Source organism: Mauremys mutica, chromosome 1, assembly GCF_020497125.1.
Source record: "Mauremys mutica isolate MM-2020 ecotype Southern chromosome 1, ASM2049712v1, whole genome shotgun sequence".
In the NCBI taxonomy this organism is placed as follows: domain Eukaryota; kingdom Metazoa; phylum Chordata; order Testudines; family Geoemydidae; genus Mauremys; species Mauremys mutica.
In genome coordinates, this window is record NC_059072.1 from 106780277 (window position 1) to 106797426 (window position 17150).

Consider the following 17150-nt stretch of genomic DNA (forward strand, 5'->3'; position numbering starts at 1 on the left):
GATTCATTTCTTGTATGCTACATTAGTTTCTTACTAGTACAGTTCAGCTGTATTTGGATTTTAAATTGACATTTAATTAAATGCACAAAATGAGTATTTTGAAACAGTTAAAGGTTACGTTAAATGTGCTGGATACATAAGTAAGTTTATCAAAACATGTTTTCCATTTAAAACTGGTTTATTAAACAAAGGATGTATTATCTCTAGTTAGTGAATTGAACTGATTGTTTCTGGTTATCATTTCTTTCAAGATTTTAGAACTAGTATATCTCACTTCATACTAAGTTTTTATTTATATTTGGATTGAGGAGAAAAATAAGCTTTCCTTCTTTTTCAGTTCCTTAACCTTGAATAAACTAGTTGTGATGGGTTCGGTCACAGAGACCCCCTTGGGACTGTCACTTGATGTGCTGGAATTACCTCTGAGCCCATTTTCCCTGTCAGGTTGGGACTCCAGAACCCTGCCTTGTTGAGCCAGACACGCTAGCCTGCTGCAACACAGACCCAGGCCTGGTCCATGCACCCAAAGCTGCAGACTTTAACCAAAAACTGCTCAGCAAGTTACCTGCCTCCAGCACCCAGTTCCCAATGGGATCCAAACCCCAAATAAATCCGTTTTACTTTGTATAAAGCTTATACAGGGTAACCTCATAAATTGTCCACCCTCTATAACACTGATAGAGAGAGATGCACAGCTGTTTGCTCCCTCAGGTATTAATCACTTACTCTGGGTTTTATTAAGTATAAAAAGTAGGATTTAAGTGGTTTTAAGTAATAGACAGAACAAAGTAAGTTACCAAGCAAAATCAAACAAAACACGCAAGTTGAAGCCTAGTACATTAAGAGACCAAATACTAATAAATCTCACTCTGAGAGATGTTCCAATAAGCTTTTTTCACAGATTAGACTCCTTCCTAGTCTGGGCCCATCCTTTCCCCAGTACAGTCCTTGTTGGTTCCAGCAGCCATCTTGGGTGAAAAGCAGGGGCTTTCTCATGACTGGGACCCTCTTTGTTCTCTTTCACTCCCTTTTATAGGTTTGGCACAAGGCAGGAATCTTCTCTCTCTGGAACCCCACCCCTAGATTTAGAAGGAAAAGCACCAGGTTTAAGACTGATTCCACCATTCTTCCTGGGCTGGCTTACAGGAACACAGGGAGGCTTGCAAGTAAACAGAGCCATTTACAACCAATTGTCCTAGTCAGTAGGAGCCATCAAGATTCTAAACCATCATCAATGGGCCCACACTTTGCATAATTACAATAGAACCTCAGAGTTATACTTTATATTTCTAGCTTCAGATACAAGAATGATACATACATACAAATAGGATGATCACGCTCAGTAGATTATAAGCTTTGTAATGATACCTTACAAGAGACCTTTTGCATGAGGCATAATCAAATTGCATCAAATTTACACTCATAATCGTATTTCCATAAAATGTTATGGAGTGCAGCGTCACACTAGTCATTGAACTGAACTACCTGAATAAACTGAAATGAGGAATGTTCTCTTTGCTCCTGAAGAAGAAACGATTGCAGTCAAAAGATGGTATAGTCTTCAACAAACTCTTGTTCTAGGTGCTTAGCCAGTGATTTATACCAGTTCGGTGATTTGACTTTCTTTAAAACTTTGGCAGCAAGCATGTACTGCTTTTTTATTTTTATTTTATTTAAATTACTTCAATAAATTAGGTCTTAATAGAGTGTCATAATTTGGAGTAGGTTTATTTTTAAAAAGAAAAATGTAGTTTCATTTAAACAATTTTTATTATTTTTTTTTTAAATTCACCTTGTTCGTGGTTCCTGCTTATGTGTTTCTACCTTGAAAGCCTTGTAGGATCCTTCATACCTGACCAAAATTGGGATATTTGGAAGCGTATTGCTTTACTATATAGCTAGCCCTTCTTGTAAAACATTCACCCCTCCTTGGCTAGAGGATGTAATCTTTTAGAGCCTTGAATGGGAGTTGTAATAAACCATTAACCATTTCACTTATAGTCATGTGATGAAGATAGGAAGTTCTTATTAACAGTAAACAAACTTGATTGCAAGATTTTATTGGAAAATTGATATCATACATACAACAAATATATTAAAGAAGGAAATGACCTTTTTAAAAAAAAGTTTCCCATATGAGTTCCTAACTGAAACTTGTACTCTTTCAGTTTTTGTGAATGGTAGTAAAGTCCATAGTCAAACCCTTTCTGATATTCACACCTGGGCACCTGTTTTCAGTACCGAACTCTGATGAAGCTCAAATAGCTTCTTGTGGATTTTCTATCTATTAATATTAAGATGTGATAAGATGATAAACTTTCTAAACTACTTAAACACGCTTGAGTCATTGCTGTAAAACTGAATTCTCTAATTGTTTACATCAAATGTCTACTTGGGATAAAAACTAGTATTGTTTGGATATTACTGTCTGTACGTCCCACCTTGTTTGGTTCCTAAACTGGAATGAGGTTCAACAATGACTGTGTAGACCCAGGAATTTTGTTTTTGTGAATAGCATTTTCATTTCATTCTGTCTTCATATGATTCCATGCATGTAGTCACACTGAAATTTAATTCCACATCTGTGCTTGTTAATCTGGCTGAGGAATAGTGATAATTCAATACTGTGAATAATCCCTTTGTTATTGGTAACACCAGGGAATAACGACATGAGATTTAAAAACAAAAACAAAAAATCCCAAAATAATCTCTTGACAAATGTAGAGGACAATAATATGCATAAGAACTAAAAAAAAACCAGTATAATTTACTTTTGGATCACGCTGTTCTCTAACTCTTTTACCTGGTGTTTGGATTTGAGATAGCAGTGGAATATTTTAAAGGGTGAGTAAGTCTTGACTCAGGTACATTTTGGATAGCAAGGAAAAGTCATAAATTGAACATACTATCTCTCTAGGAGTAAATTCCCAGAGAATGGAGAAGTGAAGAGCTGAGAAGCTTTTATAAGGGATTATATTCCAGAATATTAAAATACTGTATTTTTTCAAATTGCTCAGATTTGTTAATTTACTAAATCATGTTGAGAAATTTGCTGTTGATGTAGTAATTTATATTTACATGTTTCCCATACAGTACAAAATTTCTTTTCAAGAAATTTGACGTTACTCTTAAATAGACACTTAATAGTTTTTTTAAGAAGAAACAAAGTCCAAAGATATCATTGACAATACTGGAAAGTGAAATCCTTAGCTTTGTCTGGGGCCATAGTGATATGTCTTTGGACAATTAAAAGGCATGCATTTCCTAATTCTCATTATAACCAGACATTTGTTTGCCACACCACTATCTGATGTAGTTTCCCAAACACTTTGTGAAAATGACGGGGGGGGTTAACTTTCTATAGACAAGAAGGCTACTTTTCCATACCAGTAGGCTTAGAGCAGATCAATAACACTGATATTGGAGCTAGCTTGCTCAGACCTCAACTGTTTCCTGCCTCAAATATGTCTGTTGCCCTCTGGGCTTGCAGGATTTTACTAAGTTGTCATCTGGCACCCAGGTGGACTGAAATATCATTTTCCACTTAGTATGTCCCCGGAGGGATAAACAGTTCAAAGCGGCAACAGTGCTTGGTTTTTGGTCAAATTCTTTGCTAAGTTTGGACAGCCACATCACTAGAACATAGAATTACCAGATGGGCAGTTCAGGGTTGTCAAAGAGGTTGGGAACTGCAGTATGCTCAGTTGATGTTATGTCAGGTGTGAAGATTTTCTTCCCCATCCCTCAATGTTCAGTCATGATACTGTTAGATTCAGAAAAAAATACATGGCTTACAGAAAGTGTACATGTCGCCATCTCTACTAACTGCACTAGAATCTCATTTGTTGCTCTACTTCCGATACTCAGAATTATTTTAGCTTGTTTCTATTCCGCTTTCTGTTGCTCTTCCTGTTTCACCCAAAGGGTGATACTTTGAGAGTTCAGTAGAACTAATCTCCTCTCTAACTCAGAAGAAAGTCTGATACAAGGTTTATTGGGCAAAGGATTAAATGGGAATCCTTGAGTATAAGATATGTCTTTAAGTAGCTTGAGAGAAGCTAGGCCACTGGTCCATGGATTCCTATGTCTTACCCAGACATTTAAGTTCCAGGTGATCTTCTGTCACATGGAACAAGGAATCAAAGGAAGAAATGGGGTAATTGACTGTCATTTTTCTCCTCCACTGTACAATTGTTGGGGGTGGGCTGTTCTGAGACTTCAGCTCCCAATTCAATGGAGCTATTGAATAACTATTAAATAACTATTTAATTGGTCATTAGACTTCTTGAATAGTTTTTCCCAACAGTATTAAGTTATTCCTTTTTTCTCTTTCTCCTTTACCCCTTGAATTTTGTGCCTTTCTCTCCCTCTTATTTATTTCTGCCAGTGTTTCAGTCTCAATCTATTGATGCTTCTCTTCAATATGGCTCAAGGAATGAGGGACCATGCTTGAGCTTAACTGTTATCACTAGGCCACCTCTTTTGGCTTGCTTCTTTTTCTGTTCCTGTACACAACACTTCCCTAGAAATGCCAGAATGAAATCTACGCTAACCCAATCAGTCTCACCCTGTTCCTGCTGTGCCACAGAGGAAGCACCATATGCAGGAGAGGTACAAGGATGTTTTTACCTTTGTCAGATCTCATTTTTCCTCCAAATCACATTTTCTTGTTGCATATTTTTTCCTAGCTGGAGTGAAAAATGTAAAATCGACCAAGTTAGTATTTCAGTCTATAACTGCATTGCAGGGAAAAATATTATATGTAGGAATGAACTTGAGTGGGGACTCAAAATTGTGGGTAAGGGGGGAAAATGCATGATGTCTGTAGTGTTGCAAACAATTTAAACCCTTACCCATGTATTGGTCACACACATAATCTCTTGCAAACTGAGGTGTTTTCACTGTAGTTCAAGATGGGTGCCAGTCACTTGCATAGTAACATGCAAAAAACAAATTATCCTCTACTAATTTGATATCCCACACTTATCAAATCTTTGTACCACCTGGTGATCTAAAGGTGGTGCATTGTACTGTAGCTGTACTGACATAACCTCATAGTGTAGATGTAGCCTACAGCAATTGAAAGGTTTTTTTGTTGCAGCAGTAACATCTTTCCTCTGAGTGACGATAGCTAGGTTGATGGAAGCATTCTTCCATTGACCTAGCTATACCTATGCCAGGCCTTAGGCCAGTATAGCTATGGTGCTCCCCGGCATTCCATAGATACATCAACCTAAATTTTAACTGTATATCAGGCCTTACTTGTTCTGGCTTGCAAATGTAGTGTATTCAGTGCTGGTGAGAGGCTGAGAATTTTGCCACAAAGGAAACTTAATTTCACACTTTACTTTGAACAATCTTGTTATCGGCTAATCAGACACTCATAACAGATTTATGTTGCTATTCCAGCCAATACTGTGAACTTTGAGCCTGTTCATTGTGGCTCTTTATTTATCAGTAAAATGTTGTGAATTAGTACCACTCAGTCAATTATTAGGTGTATATTTAAGATTTATTCCTTTGGAAATATGTCGCTAAATATTCTAACCAGGTGAGTTCCTACCCTTTGAACTCAATACCAGTGCTTAAAGTGTATGGGCGTTATTTTCATTTTTGGATTATATGTGTGTAAAATTTCTACTTAGTTTTCTGAAGTCAGAGAGGGACAAGCTTCTAGAAGCTCTCACTAGAAAATGTAGAGTTCATCCTTGTTCTATAGAAATACACAAATGCTTTGCAGGGTTTTTTGTCTAAAAATGCTGATACAACAGCCAAAACACAGATGGGTCAGTGGTTCAGTTTGTTTAGCAGTTTGTTTCTGGAATTATGTTCTTTAGATTGAGACAAAGGACTTCAGATTGCATTTGATTAGATTTGGGCAAATTGGTTATTTGTTTGTCATTGACATTACAGCCACCAAAGTAGACCTCTATACTATACCTTACCTTTTGTTGTCATAAGCTAACAGAGGTGTAATAGTGCTTAGTGCTTGTATAGCACTTTCAAAGCCTTTACAATGCTCTTTTCTTTTTTTTAATTTAAAGTTGAATTTTTATTTATTAGGCAATGCTCTTGGAAGGCAGGCAAGATTCACAGAGATAGGGCAAGTATTTTTAACTTGTCAGTTTTCTTGAATTCAAGGCCTTGTATTAATCAAGAAAATACCATGCCTGTTTTTCAGCCAAGGCATAAGTGCGAGGGTAGATGTGGGTCTTACCTGCTTCTGACATAATAAAAATGCCTTAGACCTGAGTACTAGCACTTATACTGTTGCTACACTATGTGAAGATCTGGGTGGTGGTTGCATACCTATTTGCAAACAATCTTCCTGTGTGGATGCACTCTAGGAGTTCCTGGCTACCAGCCCTGTCCTCAGTCACCTCAAATGCACTGCCTAGTGAAACTAATTGGAGAAAACAGGCTCTGAATCTACCCCAGTAAACACTTGTCTGTATTCACCTTCTCACTGCCAGAAATACATTTCTTGGCTCTGCATATCTGAACAGTCTCCTCTCACTCCTTGTCTGCCTGCTCAGCTAATCTCTTGAGCCTGCCCTCCGGAACTCTGTCTCTTGTGGTAGAGGCTGCTACTACTTTCACTTCTGTAGGAGGAAGGAATAGAAATTAGAGAGTCTATATAAACTATTACTGCTGGGAGAATTCTGCACCACTGTGCATGTGCAGAATTCATGTCCCCTGCAGATTTCTTTGCTTCCTGCAGAAAAATGACTTTCTGTCAGGGAAGAAAGGGGAAGCTGCAAGAGCAGTGTCACACCCCTCCCTAGTAGTGCAGGTACATCGTTTCAGGCACCTGGAGCAGCCAGCGGAGAGAGAAATCACCGTGGGGCTGGGGACTCCCCAGCCAGTTGCTCCTATCCTGCACCAGGATCAGCTGCGAGTCCTGGCTAGAGGTGGGAGAACACTGGACAACTTCTTCCCCTGCCAAGGAGTGGCTGGGGCTGTGTCAGACTCACCCCCAGAAACCTTCCCCCAGCTGCAGGAAGCTCACCATCCTCCCCTTCTTGCCCCAGTTGCTCCTTACTGCAGGGGTAGGGGATCACTGTATGGGTAGCTGCTCCACTATCTGCCCAGTCCTGGTGCATCCAGACTTCCCATACCCAGACACCTCTACCAAGCCTCACCCAGTACACCCAGAACCCCCATAGCTCTCCATACCCGAACCCCATCCCACTGAACCTCAACCCCTGCATCTGGAACCCCCCTGCACCCAAACCCCCTGCCTCCGGACCCACACTCAGACCACCCACCACCCTGAGCCCCCCAAGCCGCTGATCCTCAACTAGCTGCACCTAAGCCCCCACCTCACCAAGCCCCACTCTCCAAGATCCCAGACACCCCCAACCACTTGAACCTGGAAGTCTCTGCACCTGGAACCTGCCCACAACAAGCCTCTGCATCCAGACCCTCCCCCCCCACAACTACCCGCTCCCCTTTTGCTGTGTCAGGGTTGGGTGCAGCCTCACTGCTGAGTCCATGTCTAGAGTGATCTTCCACCTCCATGCAGCCAATGGCCTGAGCTCCCCACTGCCATGCTGGAGCCTCCACATTTATTTATTGACAAATAAAGCTTGAAGAATTGGCACAGAATGCACTTAGGAGTAAAAGTATTTCTCAAGCCATAGGTGGAGGAGGGAAGGAGCACCTGAGTAGAGGAGGAAGTAAGCAGAGGCGGAGGGGACCAACCTCCTGTATTACTTGTAGTTCGTTCTTTCTATTCCAACTTGAAACTGAGTTGATCTTGTCAGTATCATTGCTTCCTTCCTTGCCTTGCTCCACCCCACCCACAAGACACAAGAATCAGAGATCAGTGAAAACTGACTCGACTAGCCAGTTTTCATTCTGTTGTAGCTTGTGGAACCACCCAGCAGCCACACAAACAATAGATATTTTTAAAATGCAGACTTAAGCCATATCTGCAACTACAGGTGCTACAACAGTACAACTATAGCATCATAGCTATGCTGATGTTGTATGATAGTGTAGATCAGTGGTACGCAAACTTTTCCAGTTGTACCACTCCCCCATACCATTAACCAAATCTGTCCATGCCCCCCTCTATTACTGCACAGTCAAGGCTGCCCCCAGCTCCGCTACTGAGGAAGAGCGGGACCAGGGCCTTAACGGGGTTGGGGGAGGAGCTGTTGTGGGAGTGGGGCTGGAAGCATGGTGCTCCTTCCCCATCCCCCATGCGGGCTGGCCCAGGCCCCACTGCACATCCACTGAAGGTTTTAGGGGGGCATGCATCACAATTTGGGGGCCACTGGTGTAAATACACACTACTGTGATAGAAGGGTTTTTTCTGTAACTGTAGTAAGTCTGTGTTCCCGAGTGATGGTAGCTAGGTTGATGGAAATATTATTCCATTGACTTAGCTGCACTTAAACTGCAAGTTTAGGTCGGGTTGGCAATGGTGCTTAGGAGTGTGGATTTGTTCCCATGACTCAAGGTCATCTTTTCCTAGACATCAGTCTTCTCTAAATCCCCATCAGAGTGCTGTTCTTTGTACTGACACCAGTAATGGAGGCATCTTATCCCTCCAGAATTTGACCCTCCTGTTACAGATGTTCAGCAGAAAACAGAGCAGATGGACTCTATAATAATTGGAAATATACCCATCTCCTAGAGCTGGAAGGGACCTTGAAAGGTCATCGAGTCCAGCCCCCTGCCTTCACTAGCAGGACCAAGTACTGATTTTTGCCCCAGATCCCTAAGTGGCCCCCTCAAGGATTGAACTCACAACCCTGGGTTTAGCAGGCCAATGCTCAAACTACTGAGCTAGCCTTCCCCAGCTCAGTACCTCCTCTCAACACTTACTCTACACCAGATGAGGCCACTGTCTTGGAACCATCCTCCCCAGTACTGGATGTTACAAAATGTGCCAGGAATTTATGAAAAGGTAGCCACCTCCATACGTATTCAGATTGAACTGGTCCAGGATAATCCATGCACGTTAGTGGATATTTTGCATTCTGCGGGACATACTAGAGTGGCTCTGCCTATTAAAGAGGCCACTTAGTCCATGAAAATTCTTTAGCAAACTCCCTATTCTGACACCCACTTCCAAGAGAATGGATAAGAGGTGCCAAGTTCCACCACAGGACATGAGTTTTTTTTATTCACATTTGTGAATGCTGTGTAGGTGACAGATCCCGTTTTTAGGCAAAATTGATTTATTCTTTTGTAGCTGGCATGTGTGACCGCCCCCTTGGTATGGGGCGGGGAGCCTACTAATATCCTACAATAAAACAAAACTAAGACGCCAGATGTACCCTCTACTCTCTCACCCACGCGTCATCATTCCTGCACCCGCTGTACACTGCAGACTGGCTGCACCACATTTTCAACATACAAAATTCCACATTTGCTGCTACTCCACTCCAAGTCTAAATTTGTCATCAATAAATGTCTTTGTTTCTCTCATGCTCGGTCAAGGGGGAATATGATTTGTAGTTCTTTGCTGTACTAATAGAAACAATCATAAGATTTGTATATATACCGTAATATATTGCATAAAACCCACTAATGTATAACTGGGAATTCAGAGAAATGGCAGAGGAAAAAACATTTTGATATCACCTGTAGCTTTAATTTATTTCTTATAGTTCCTGTTGGACAAGTGCACCCTAATCAAATGTTTGAAATACTCGGGGTTTCTTACTTAGCTTTTACATTAGAGATCTCAAAGTTTTTTAGGTGCCAATTTTAAAATCAAATGTCCAAAGTTCATCCAATATTTACCAATATTACTGCCCCTTGGCCTTCTTGATACAGTCACCAGCTGAGAGTAGAAAAGGAGTTGGAAATACAATTCAAATGCAGTGTTTAGCACTGAAAGCTTTCCTTGAAATTTTACTTCAGGGAATATCTATCTGATTAAACAGAGATCTGTGGAGAAGATTTAAAATAAATTCTCTAATCTTGATTGGGAACTTTTGGGAAACATATCAATTGGAATTTATTACCCAGTTTATTTCCTCTCAAATTCCTTTCTGTAGGGAAGTCATTTAAATTAAGGGGGAAAAAAACTGTTCTTACTCTGAGTGTAAATCAGTGAAGTCATATTACTTTCCTTGAAAGGACTAGTCTATCCAGTAATCTAAATTATGCCCTTCCTGTCACCAGGGATCTTGTTGCATCTGATGGTATTAGTGAGAAATGGAAGAGGTGGTATGTGGAAGTGAAGTTACACTGCTTTTTAGGATTTGAACAGGCAACCCAGAATCCAAAAAATATATCCTTTAATTACTTCAGGAGGGGTTGGATGTTGGTGTTAAAACATTTCTTTACAGTTTTATTCAAGATCACAGCTTCCAGATAAACAAACAGTCTTTTAGTTGCATCTTGGTGACTTTTAAAGGGCACTGAGCCAGAATGGAAAGATACTAGTCTAGTGTGGTTTAGTAGGCTAGCAGGAAAATAATGAGCTTTTAAATTATCACTTAATTGTGTGACTTGGAATTTATAATTTATCACTGAACTTACTCGTGCCTTCTTAATGGGCTGATGTCATAGTGAATTGTAGGGACAAAGACAATAAAATCTAATTCACTTCTACAATTTGAGCTGCAAAAGAATTGAAGAATCAAATTAAATGATTGGACTTAATCAGAAAATTATTCAAGCGCAGATACTACAAGCCTGTCCTGGGAGCTTTTCAAATGAAAATAATGGGGGCTGGAATTGATAAATTCCCAAACTGCCTAGTACAGTTCAGAACTTTGTCCAAAGCTGAAATCTCAGCCTAACCTGACTTATTTTCCCCCTCAGGGATGTATTATTAAACAGTTTTAATAAGCATACTGTTGGCCACATTTTTGTCAATGAATAAACAATCTGAAATATTGATAATGAATTGCCACATTCCAGAAACCTGCTGACTACTGTTCTCAAAGAATGGAGAACTCTAAAATGAGGCCTGTTAATTTTGAAAAATTGGAATGATTGTTGAAAGAACTTGATTTGTGGTTAAGTTTTGAACTGAGGCTTTCAGGAGTCCTGTCAGGGAAGGGAGGGGCACAATGAAGGACAGAGGACTTCAACTATAAAATGTTGAATATTAATATAATTTTAAAAGGTTACCAAGGTTTTAATAACCTTATATTGACAAGTTGCTTATGAAGTTCTCCTAATTCTTGTACCAGAAGAACAATTTTACTCAGAACTTTTTCCAGCGGGTTTACCAATTTCTCTGAAAAGTGTATGAATATATAAAAGGAGCAGATCTGATTAAGGTGAGTCATGTATTGACATTGGTGAGTGGTTTTATTGCTATTGTGCATCAACAAAATTGTTTAGTGCATTTGAGTTGGTTATACTTGTGTATAAATCATCAATAAATATTAAGGTAGAGACAAGTCAATATGCAGCAGGTTATTACAAGTTGAGGGTGTGGTACAACAATGTACAATTTGTGCTACCATTGATAGTTAAATTGATGTGGGTAATATCAGCTCTAATCTAGTGTTCGCCCACAAAGTGGAGTTATCGGATTATTTGTTCCTGGTTAACTACATGGTTAGAAGTTTTCATTCCAGTAAAAAGTGTCTTATCCCAAATTAGCCTCTTCCAAAGTTACTCCAAATACAAAGTTACTACCAAAAATATAAAGCCATTCACTACATTGTTTTATAAGGGAATGGGAGAGAGAGATAGAGGTGAATGGAGAGAGCTTAACTTTCTCTGTTTTGGAGGATCCTAGTTATTTGCATACCTTTGACCATGAATATTTATGCTGAGCTACCCAAAACTGGTAGCAGTGTGGCTAATTTGTATTAACTATGGAATTTACTAAGCCCTTGACATATCCAGGGTAATGATTATCCATGAAGCTAGTTGCCTAAGCTTTCCAAGGGAAAGATAAGGGAGAAGAAAATATCCTTGTCTTGTACTTTGTTTATGGATAAAGTAAGAGTGCACTTTATACTCAATAATTAGTTTAGAGTGCCTGAAGATACAGCTGGAGTATTCTGGAAACATGTAATTATGGCACAGCATCAGGTGTCCATAGGTAAGGTTGCAACTGGTTCCATTACAAGCCCAATTTTGGCCTTCTTTTAAAATTTACAAATTCTGTTGGCCTTAAAATGGGCAAACTGGGACAGAAGTAGAACTTTTTACCAAATTCCAAGCAAATTTGCAAAGGGTTCAGAAATAACTCTCTAAAAATAGTTTTTTTCAGACAACTCTTTTGTTTGCCACTCTGTAACCAAAACTGCCCAAGAGTGAGAATTTTGTTTGCTGGACTCCCCATGAATGAGAGTTAATGTACAGAACCAAAATTTTAGTTAATATTTGAGTTTGTGAATTTAAATACAGCTTCAAATTAGTGACAAAGCAATGTTTAACTTGATCTCTGGAACTCCCAGGCCAGTGTGGTGGTGGTGATGAGGTCCAGTAGCCTTCTGCTGGAAGCGGAGCAAGTTGGGGCATGCTTTTGTGAACTTCATGAGATTTGCATGGTGGGAGTAGACGGGCAGGGAATTTTGATGGAACCTTGAATTGCTGCTGCTTTTGAAGTATCTTTTTGTGAACACCTGATGGACATTTGCAGCAAGGCTGTAAAAACCAGCATCTTCCCTCAAGTGCTAAATTCATATGCACACTAATTCACTTAACACATGACACCTGTCAGTGTTCAGAGTCTAAAGCTTTCAGTTGTTGCTAGGTGACAATGACCTGGTTTTATTTTGAATGGTGTATATTGGCTGAGGGAAATACAGCTGGTATATTGCAATAATTAGTTTATTTGAGTTTATCTAGTGAATTCACGGGTGAATACTTACCTTGGTCCTGTTAAAGGAAGGGCATTGATTAATCCTGATTTGGTTGGCTGTTTTCAGTACTTCCTTAAGTTTACAGAAAATGAAAGACTTCAAAAACTGCCATTTAGATTTTAGATGGGTGCTGATCATATCATGCTGGCTCTCTTCTAAAGGAGTCCAGGCTCCTCATTGTAAAGAGACCTGTAAAAGCTTCTAGAAGCAAGCAGAACAAGTTAGCCTCGCTATCTCTATTGGTTAGTGGGGGTGATTGGTATGGCAGCTGCCATATGAAAGGAAAAGGGGGTGGAAATAAGAGCCATTCTTGCTGTTACTGTAGCTGCCATCCACCAACAGAAGAATGCCCAGAGGAGGAGAAAATGAGGCAGCTAAGCAGCATGTGCAGTAGGGTTAGAAGGCTGCACAGTTGGCTTATAGGAAAAGGGAATCGAGCTGCATGAAAATATGTGCAGAGGGAGGGGAGCAAAGGGAGATGGGGGAGATAAAATGTGAGACTATCTTCAGAAAACAAACGTTTATTGGATTAAGTATGTCTAAAAATACTCAATACTTAACTCCCCAATTAAGTAATTGGTGTATTTGACATATAAATGTTGTTCAATCACAAGAGGGGAGGTAGACTGCAAGGCAATTTAATCTCTGGAATGTTGTCTACATCTGAAAAAGTGGAAGGACCCCCGTCTCTTGGGTTTTTTCTTGAGTGGTAACTTAATGTTTGCGGGGTTGGAGGCAGGTGAATTGTTCAGTGTATCTGAGATGTTGGACCTTCTGTTTCTATTGTAAAGGATATTGCATAAATAAGGAAATCTAACACGTTTTACTTTGTTTTTTAATAAGGGTGAAGATGTCAACCGGACACTGGAAGGTGGGAGGAAACCTCTTCACTATGCAGCAGATTGTGGGCAGCTTGAGATTCTGGAATTTCTGCTATTAAAAGGAGCTGATATTAATGTATGTTTAGGAAATTGCAGGAAGACTTTGACTTATGTTGTGTGCCTTGTGTAATTGTTTGAGTTAGATGTGTAAAGAGCTTTTTGTGGAAGACTCATTGTGAAAGACTGAGGCAAATGTATCAAATGAAATATATCAATTTCATGTAATTGAGAGATCACTGAGTGAAAGGTTTTAAGAACAAAACAGGCTTGAAGCTTAAACTGACATTTACATATTCATTTTGTAGCATGTAAATTACTCACAGTGCAGTGTTTCCTAGTTTCCATTAAAAATACAGATTAAGTCTGGTCAGTGAAAACCAGGATTCAGCAGTCACCCTTTTTGAGAGTTTAAGATACTGTGAAGTTGTTATACATTGCTATATTGGGAGAAGATTCTTTTTTAAACTTAAGTTATGACAGAGTGGCAGCTAAGGCAAACTTTTCTCTCCTATTCACCCAGAGGTTTGTGAGGACTACAGCTAGAACCTGTAAACAGTACACTTCAATAATTCTGCACACTTTAAAACCCCCAAACTTTAGAAAGTTGTTTTGTAATTGACCAGTTAAGGACTTAACTTACAAGTCTCTCTTCTTTGCTTCCTTGCATTGGGGAGAGGTGGACACTTCCTTTTCACTTGTGTTCTCTCTTCTGCTTTCCTTTTCGTTGTTAAATCTTGCTCTGAACCTGTAGCTATTCTGTATAGTATGGCATTAATATAGCTTTAATTATTCCCCTTCCACCCCAGGGAAAAAAAACTAAACTAAACAGACTTTCCAGCAAGGCAAATAAAACAAACTTCATGTTTTGTAGGCAAGCTGTTGTAGAGATATGAGCCAAGAAAGCTTCCCAGAAGGTTATCAGTCTGCAACAGGAAAATCTCTTTAAAACAATAACTTTGAAATTCCTGGCTTTTTTTTGGTTTGTTTTGTTCAGGAGGGTGGGTGCATTGAAAAATGGGCTTTTTCATTATACACCTCTACCTCGATATAACGCTGTCCTTGGGAGCCAAAAAATCTTACCGCGTTATTGGTGAAACCGTGTTATATTGAACTTGCTTTGATCCACCGGAGTGCGCAGCCTTGCCCCCCTGGAGCACTGCTCTACCGCATTATATCCAAATTCGTGTTATATCGAGGTAGCGGTGTAGTAAAAACTAGTGTACATACCATAAAGGCTGAAGTGTAACCTTTTTAAATAAAGTGTGAACTTGTGCTTCAATAATTGTCTTGGTTCCTGTCTTTACAGGCTCCAGATAAACATCATATCACACCACTCCTATCAGCAGTCTATGAGGGTCATGTCACTTGTGTGAAATTGCTTCTGTCAAAGGTGAGACTTAAATGTTTACCCAGTACTAGCTCTTATAACTTGCCCATTGATGAAGTTCAGTACTCTGACTTTAACAATAATAAGGTGGACCAAGTACGTTCAAAATAACTGAACAGGATAGTCATACATGTCATCAGGCCAGTGCCTGGCACTTCATTATGCAGAAACCACCATTTGGTGCTGCTGCTGCTGACTTGCTGCATGTGGGCCAAGTGAGCAGGTAAAAAAAAGAGTGCTTATGTCTGCTCATTTTATGTAAGACTACCATTTGGCATTCTGTATTTTGGTAGATGCAACACTAGGTTGCTTTTTCAGAGTCCAGCATATTTGTTGAAAGGGTGACCGGGGAAAAGTCCTGTTTAAAAAATTTCCCTTTTCTAACTATTTTTAATTCTGAAATGTCTTTTGATCTCCCTATTCTTATTTGGCCATTGTTATCCAGAACCCCACAGTCTGTATTGGTTGCAATAGAAATAGAAAATCTGTTTCGTCAGTAGAATTTAGTTATAATGAGAAGTGATTTTACTGAACCTTTAAGATCACTGTCAAAATGGAGTACAACTTTCTCAGTTGAATGACTTGTAAGTGTAGATGTACTGTCAGGCTTAGTCTTTTTGCTGACATTCTGCAGTTGCTGTAACTTTATTACAGAACTGATGCACTTTCAGAAACTATTGGAGCAATCTTAATTTATGCATTTAAGTGTATTCCTGATACTAACTTAATGAATGAAATCTCAAAATACAGTGCTATTATGATCTCCCCCTTTCTGGTGAATACCTTGTTCAACACTTGTTCAACCTTTTACCCTTTAGCTTTCTCTCAGGGCACATGCCTGTAAAATATCAGGAGATCTTAGCTGCTTTTCCTAACTCTACTTTGAGGGCCCTGCAGGTCTCTTCAAAACCCCACCAGTTAATTCCACCTTCAACGTCTGGATTTGAAATTTGTAATTACTTTGATTAAACACAATAGCTTTCACTAACCTTCTACTATTTACTCCACTAGGGAAAGCCTAATCTTATAAGAGCCCAGCAGTGCTTTCTTTCCTGATCACAGTCCAGCTCCCCACTCGCTCTGTGATCCATCTTCTTCAGGAACCAACTGACAATCCTTCAAATTCAAAACCCCCAGAGTTCCAAACAGGCAATCTGAATGGACCTTCCATTCAGGAATCCAAGCTCCTGTGTTTCTGTGCACCCAGCGGCATATATATATATATATTTTTTTTTAATCTTTATCCCACCGCATACCCTTGTTGATAATTTTGCTTAATGCTTATCTGCAGCATCTCACTATAAAATTTCTACTCTTGGGGGAAATCTGTGCCACTGCTTGTGCACAGAATTCATGTCCCCCACAGATTTCTTTGCTTTCCTGCAGAAAAATGACTTTCTGACAGGGAAGCATAGGAAAGCTGTAAGAGCAGTTATTCACCACTCCCACGCTGTCCAGGTACATCGTTTCAGGCACCCAGGACAGCCGGCAGAGAGGTAAATCACCGCAAGGCTAGGGACATCCCACCCAGTGGCTCCTACCCTGAGCCAGGATCAGCTGCTAGTCCCTGCTGAGCTGGAGCCAGAGGAGGACGGGATTTCCACTTCGCCTGCAAGAGTGGCTATGTCAGACACCCCCCCCCCCCCAAAAAAAAACCTCCCCCAGCTTCAGGAAGCTCAGCATCCTCTCCTGCTTCCTGCCTCCATTGCTCCTCTGCTGCGGGGGTAGGGCTCACTACAGGGACCTGCTCCCCCATCCACCCAACCCCCATGCATCCAGACCCCCTCATACCCAGACACCCCTGCCAAGTATCACCTCATAAACCCAGAACCCCCCAGCCCTCCATACCCAAACTCGCCCTACTGAATCTCAACCCCTGCATCTAGAGCCCCTCTGTACCCAGAACCCCACCCCTGCACCCAGACCACCGCCCCCACTGAGCTCTCTGCACTCATACCCCCCACCCTGACAAGCCTCAGCCCCTGCAGCACCCTTAGCACCCACAGCCAGATCCTCACACCACTCACCTACAAATAGCTGCACCCTGACCACCACCCCACCAAGCATCCCCTCTGCTGATACCCAACC

The 17150-nt window shown here is 40.4% G+C and overlaps 1 protein-coding gene and 1 long non-coding RNA gene across 2 annotated transcripts in view; one reads left to right on the forward strand and one right to left on the reverse strand.

Annotated features, from left to right (window-relative positions):
- The window catches only part of MTPN (myotrophin), a 52113-nt gene that overhangs the window by 11518 nt on the left and 23445 nt on the right, over positions 1–17150 (forward strand). The window contains exons 2-3 of the mRNA XM_044989673.1: positions 13638–13751; positions 14982–15065. Coding sequence (XP_044845608.1) covers positions 13638–13751; positions 14982–15065 — 198 coding nt within the window. The remainder of the gene's footprint in view (positions 1–13637; positions 13752–14981; positions 15066–17150) is intronic.
- LOC123350868 lies at positions 762–16170 on the reverse strand. Its single transcript, XR_006573863.1, has 3 exons — positions 16052–16170; positions 14316–14431; positions 762–1079 (listed from the first exon to the last, which is right to left on the reverse strand). It is a non-coding gene; the product is annotated as an uncharacterized LOC123350868 (long non-coding RNA).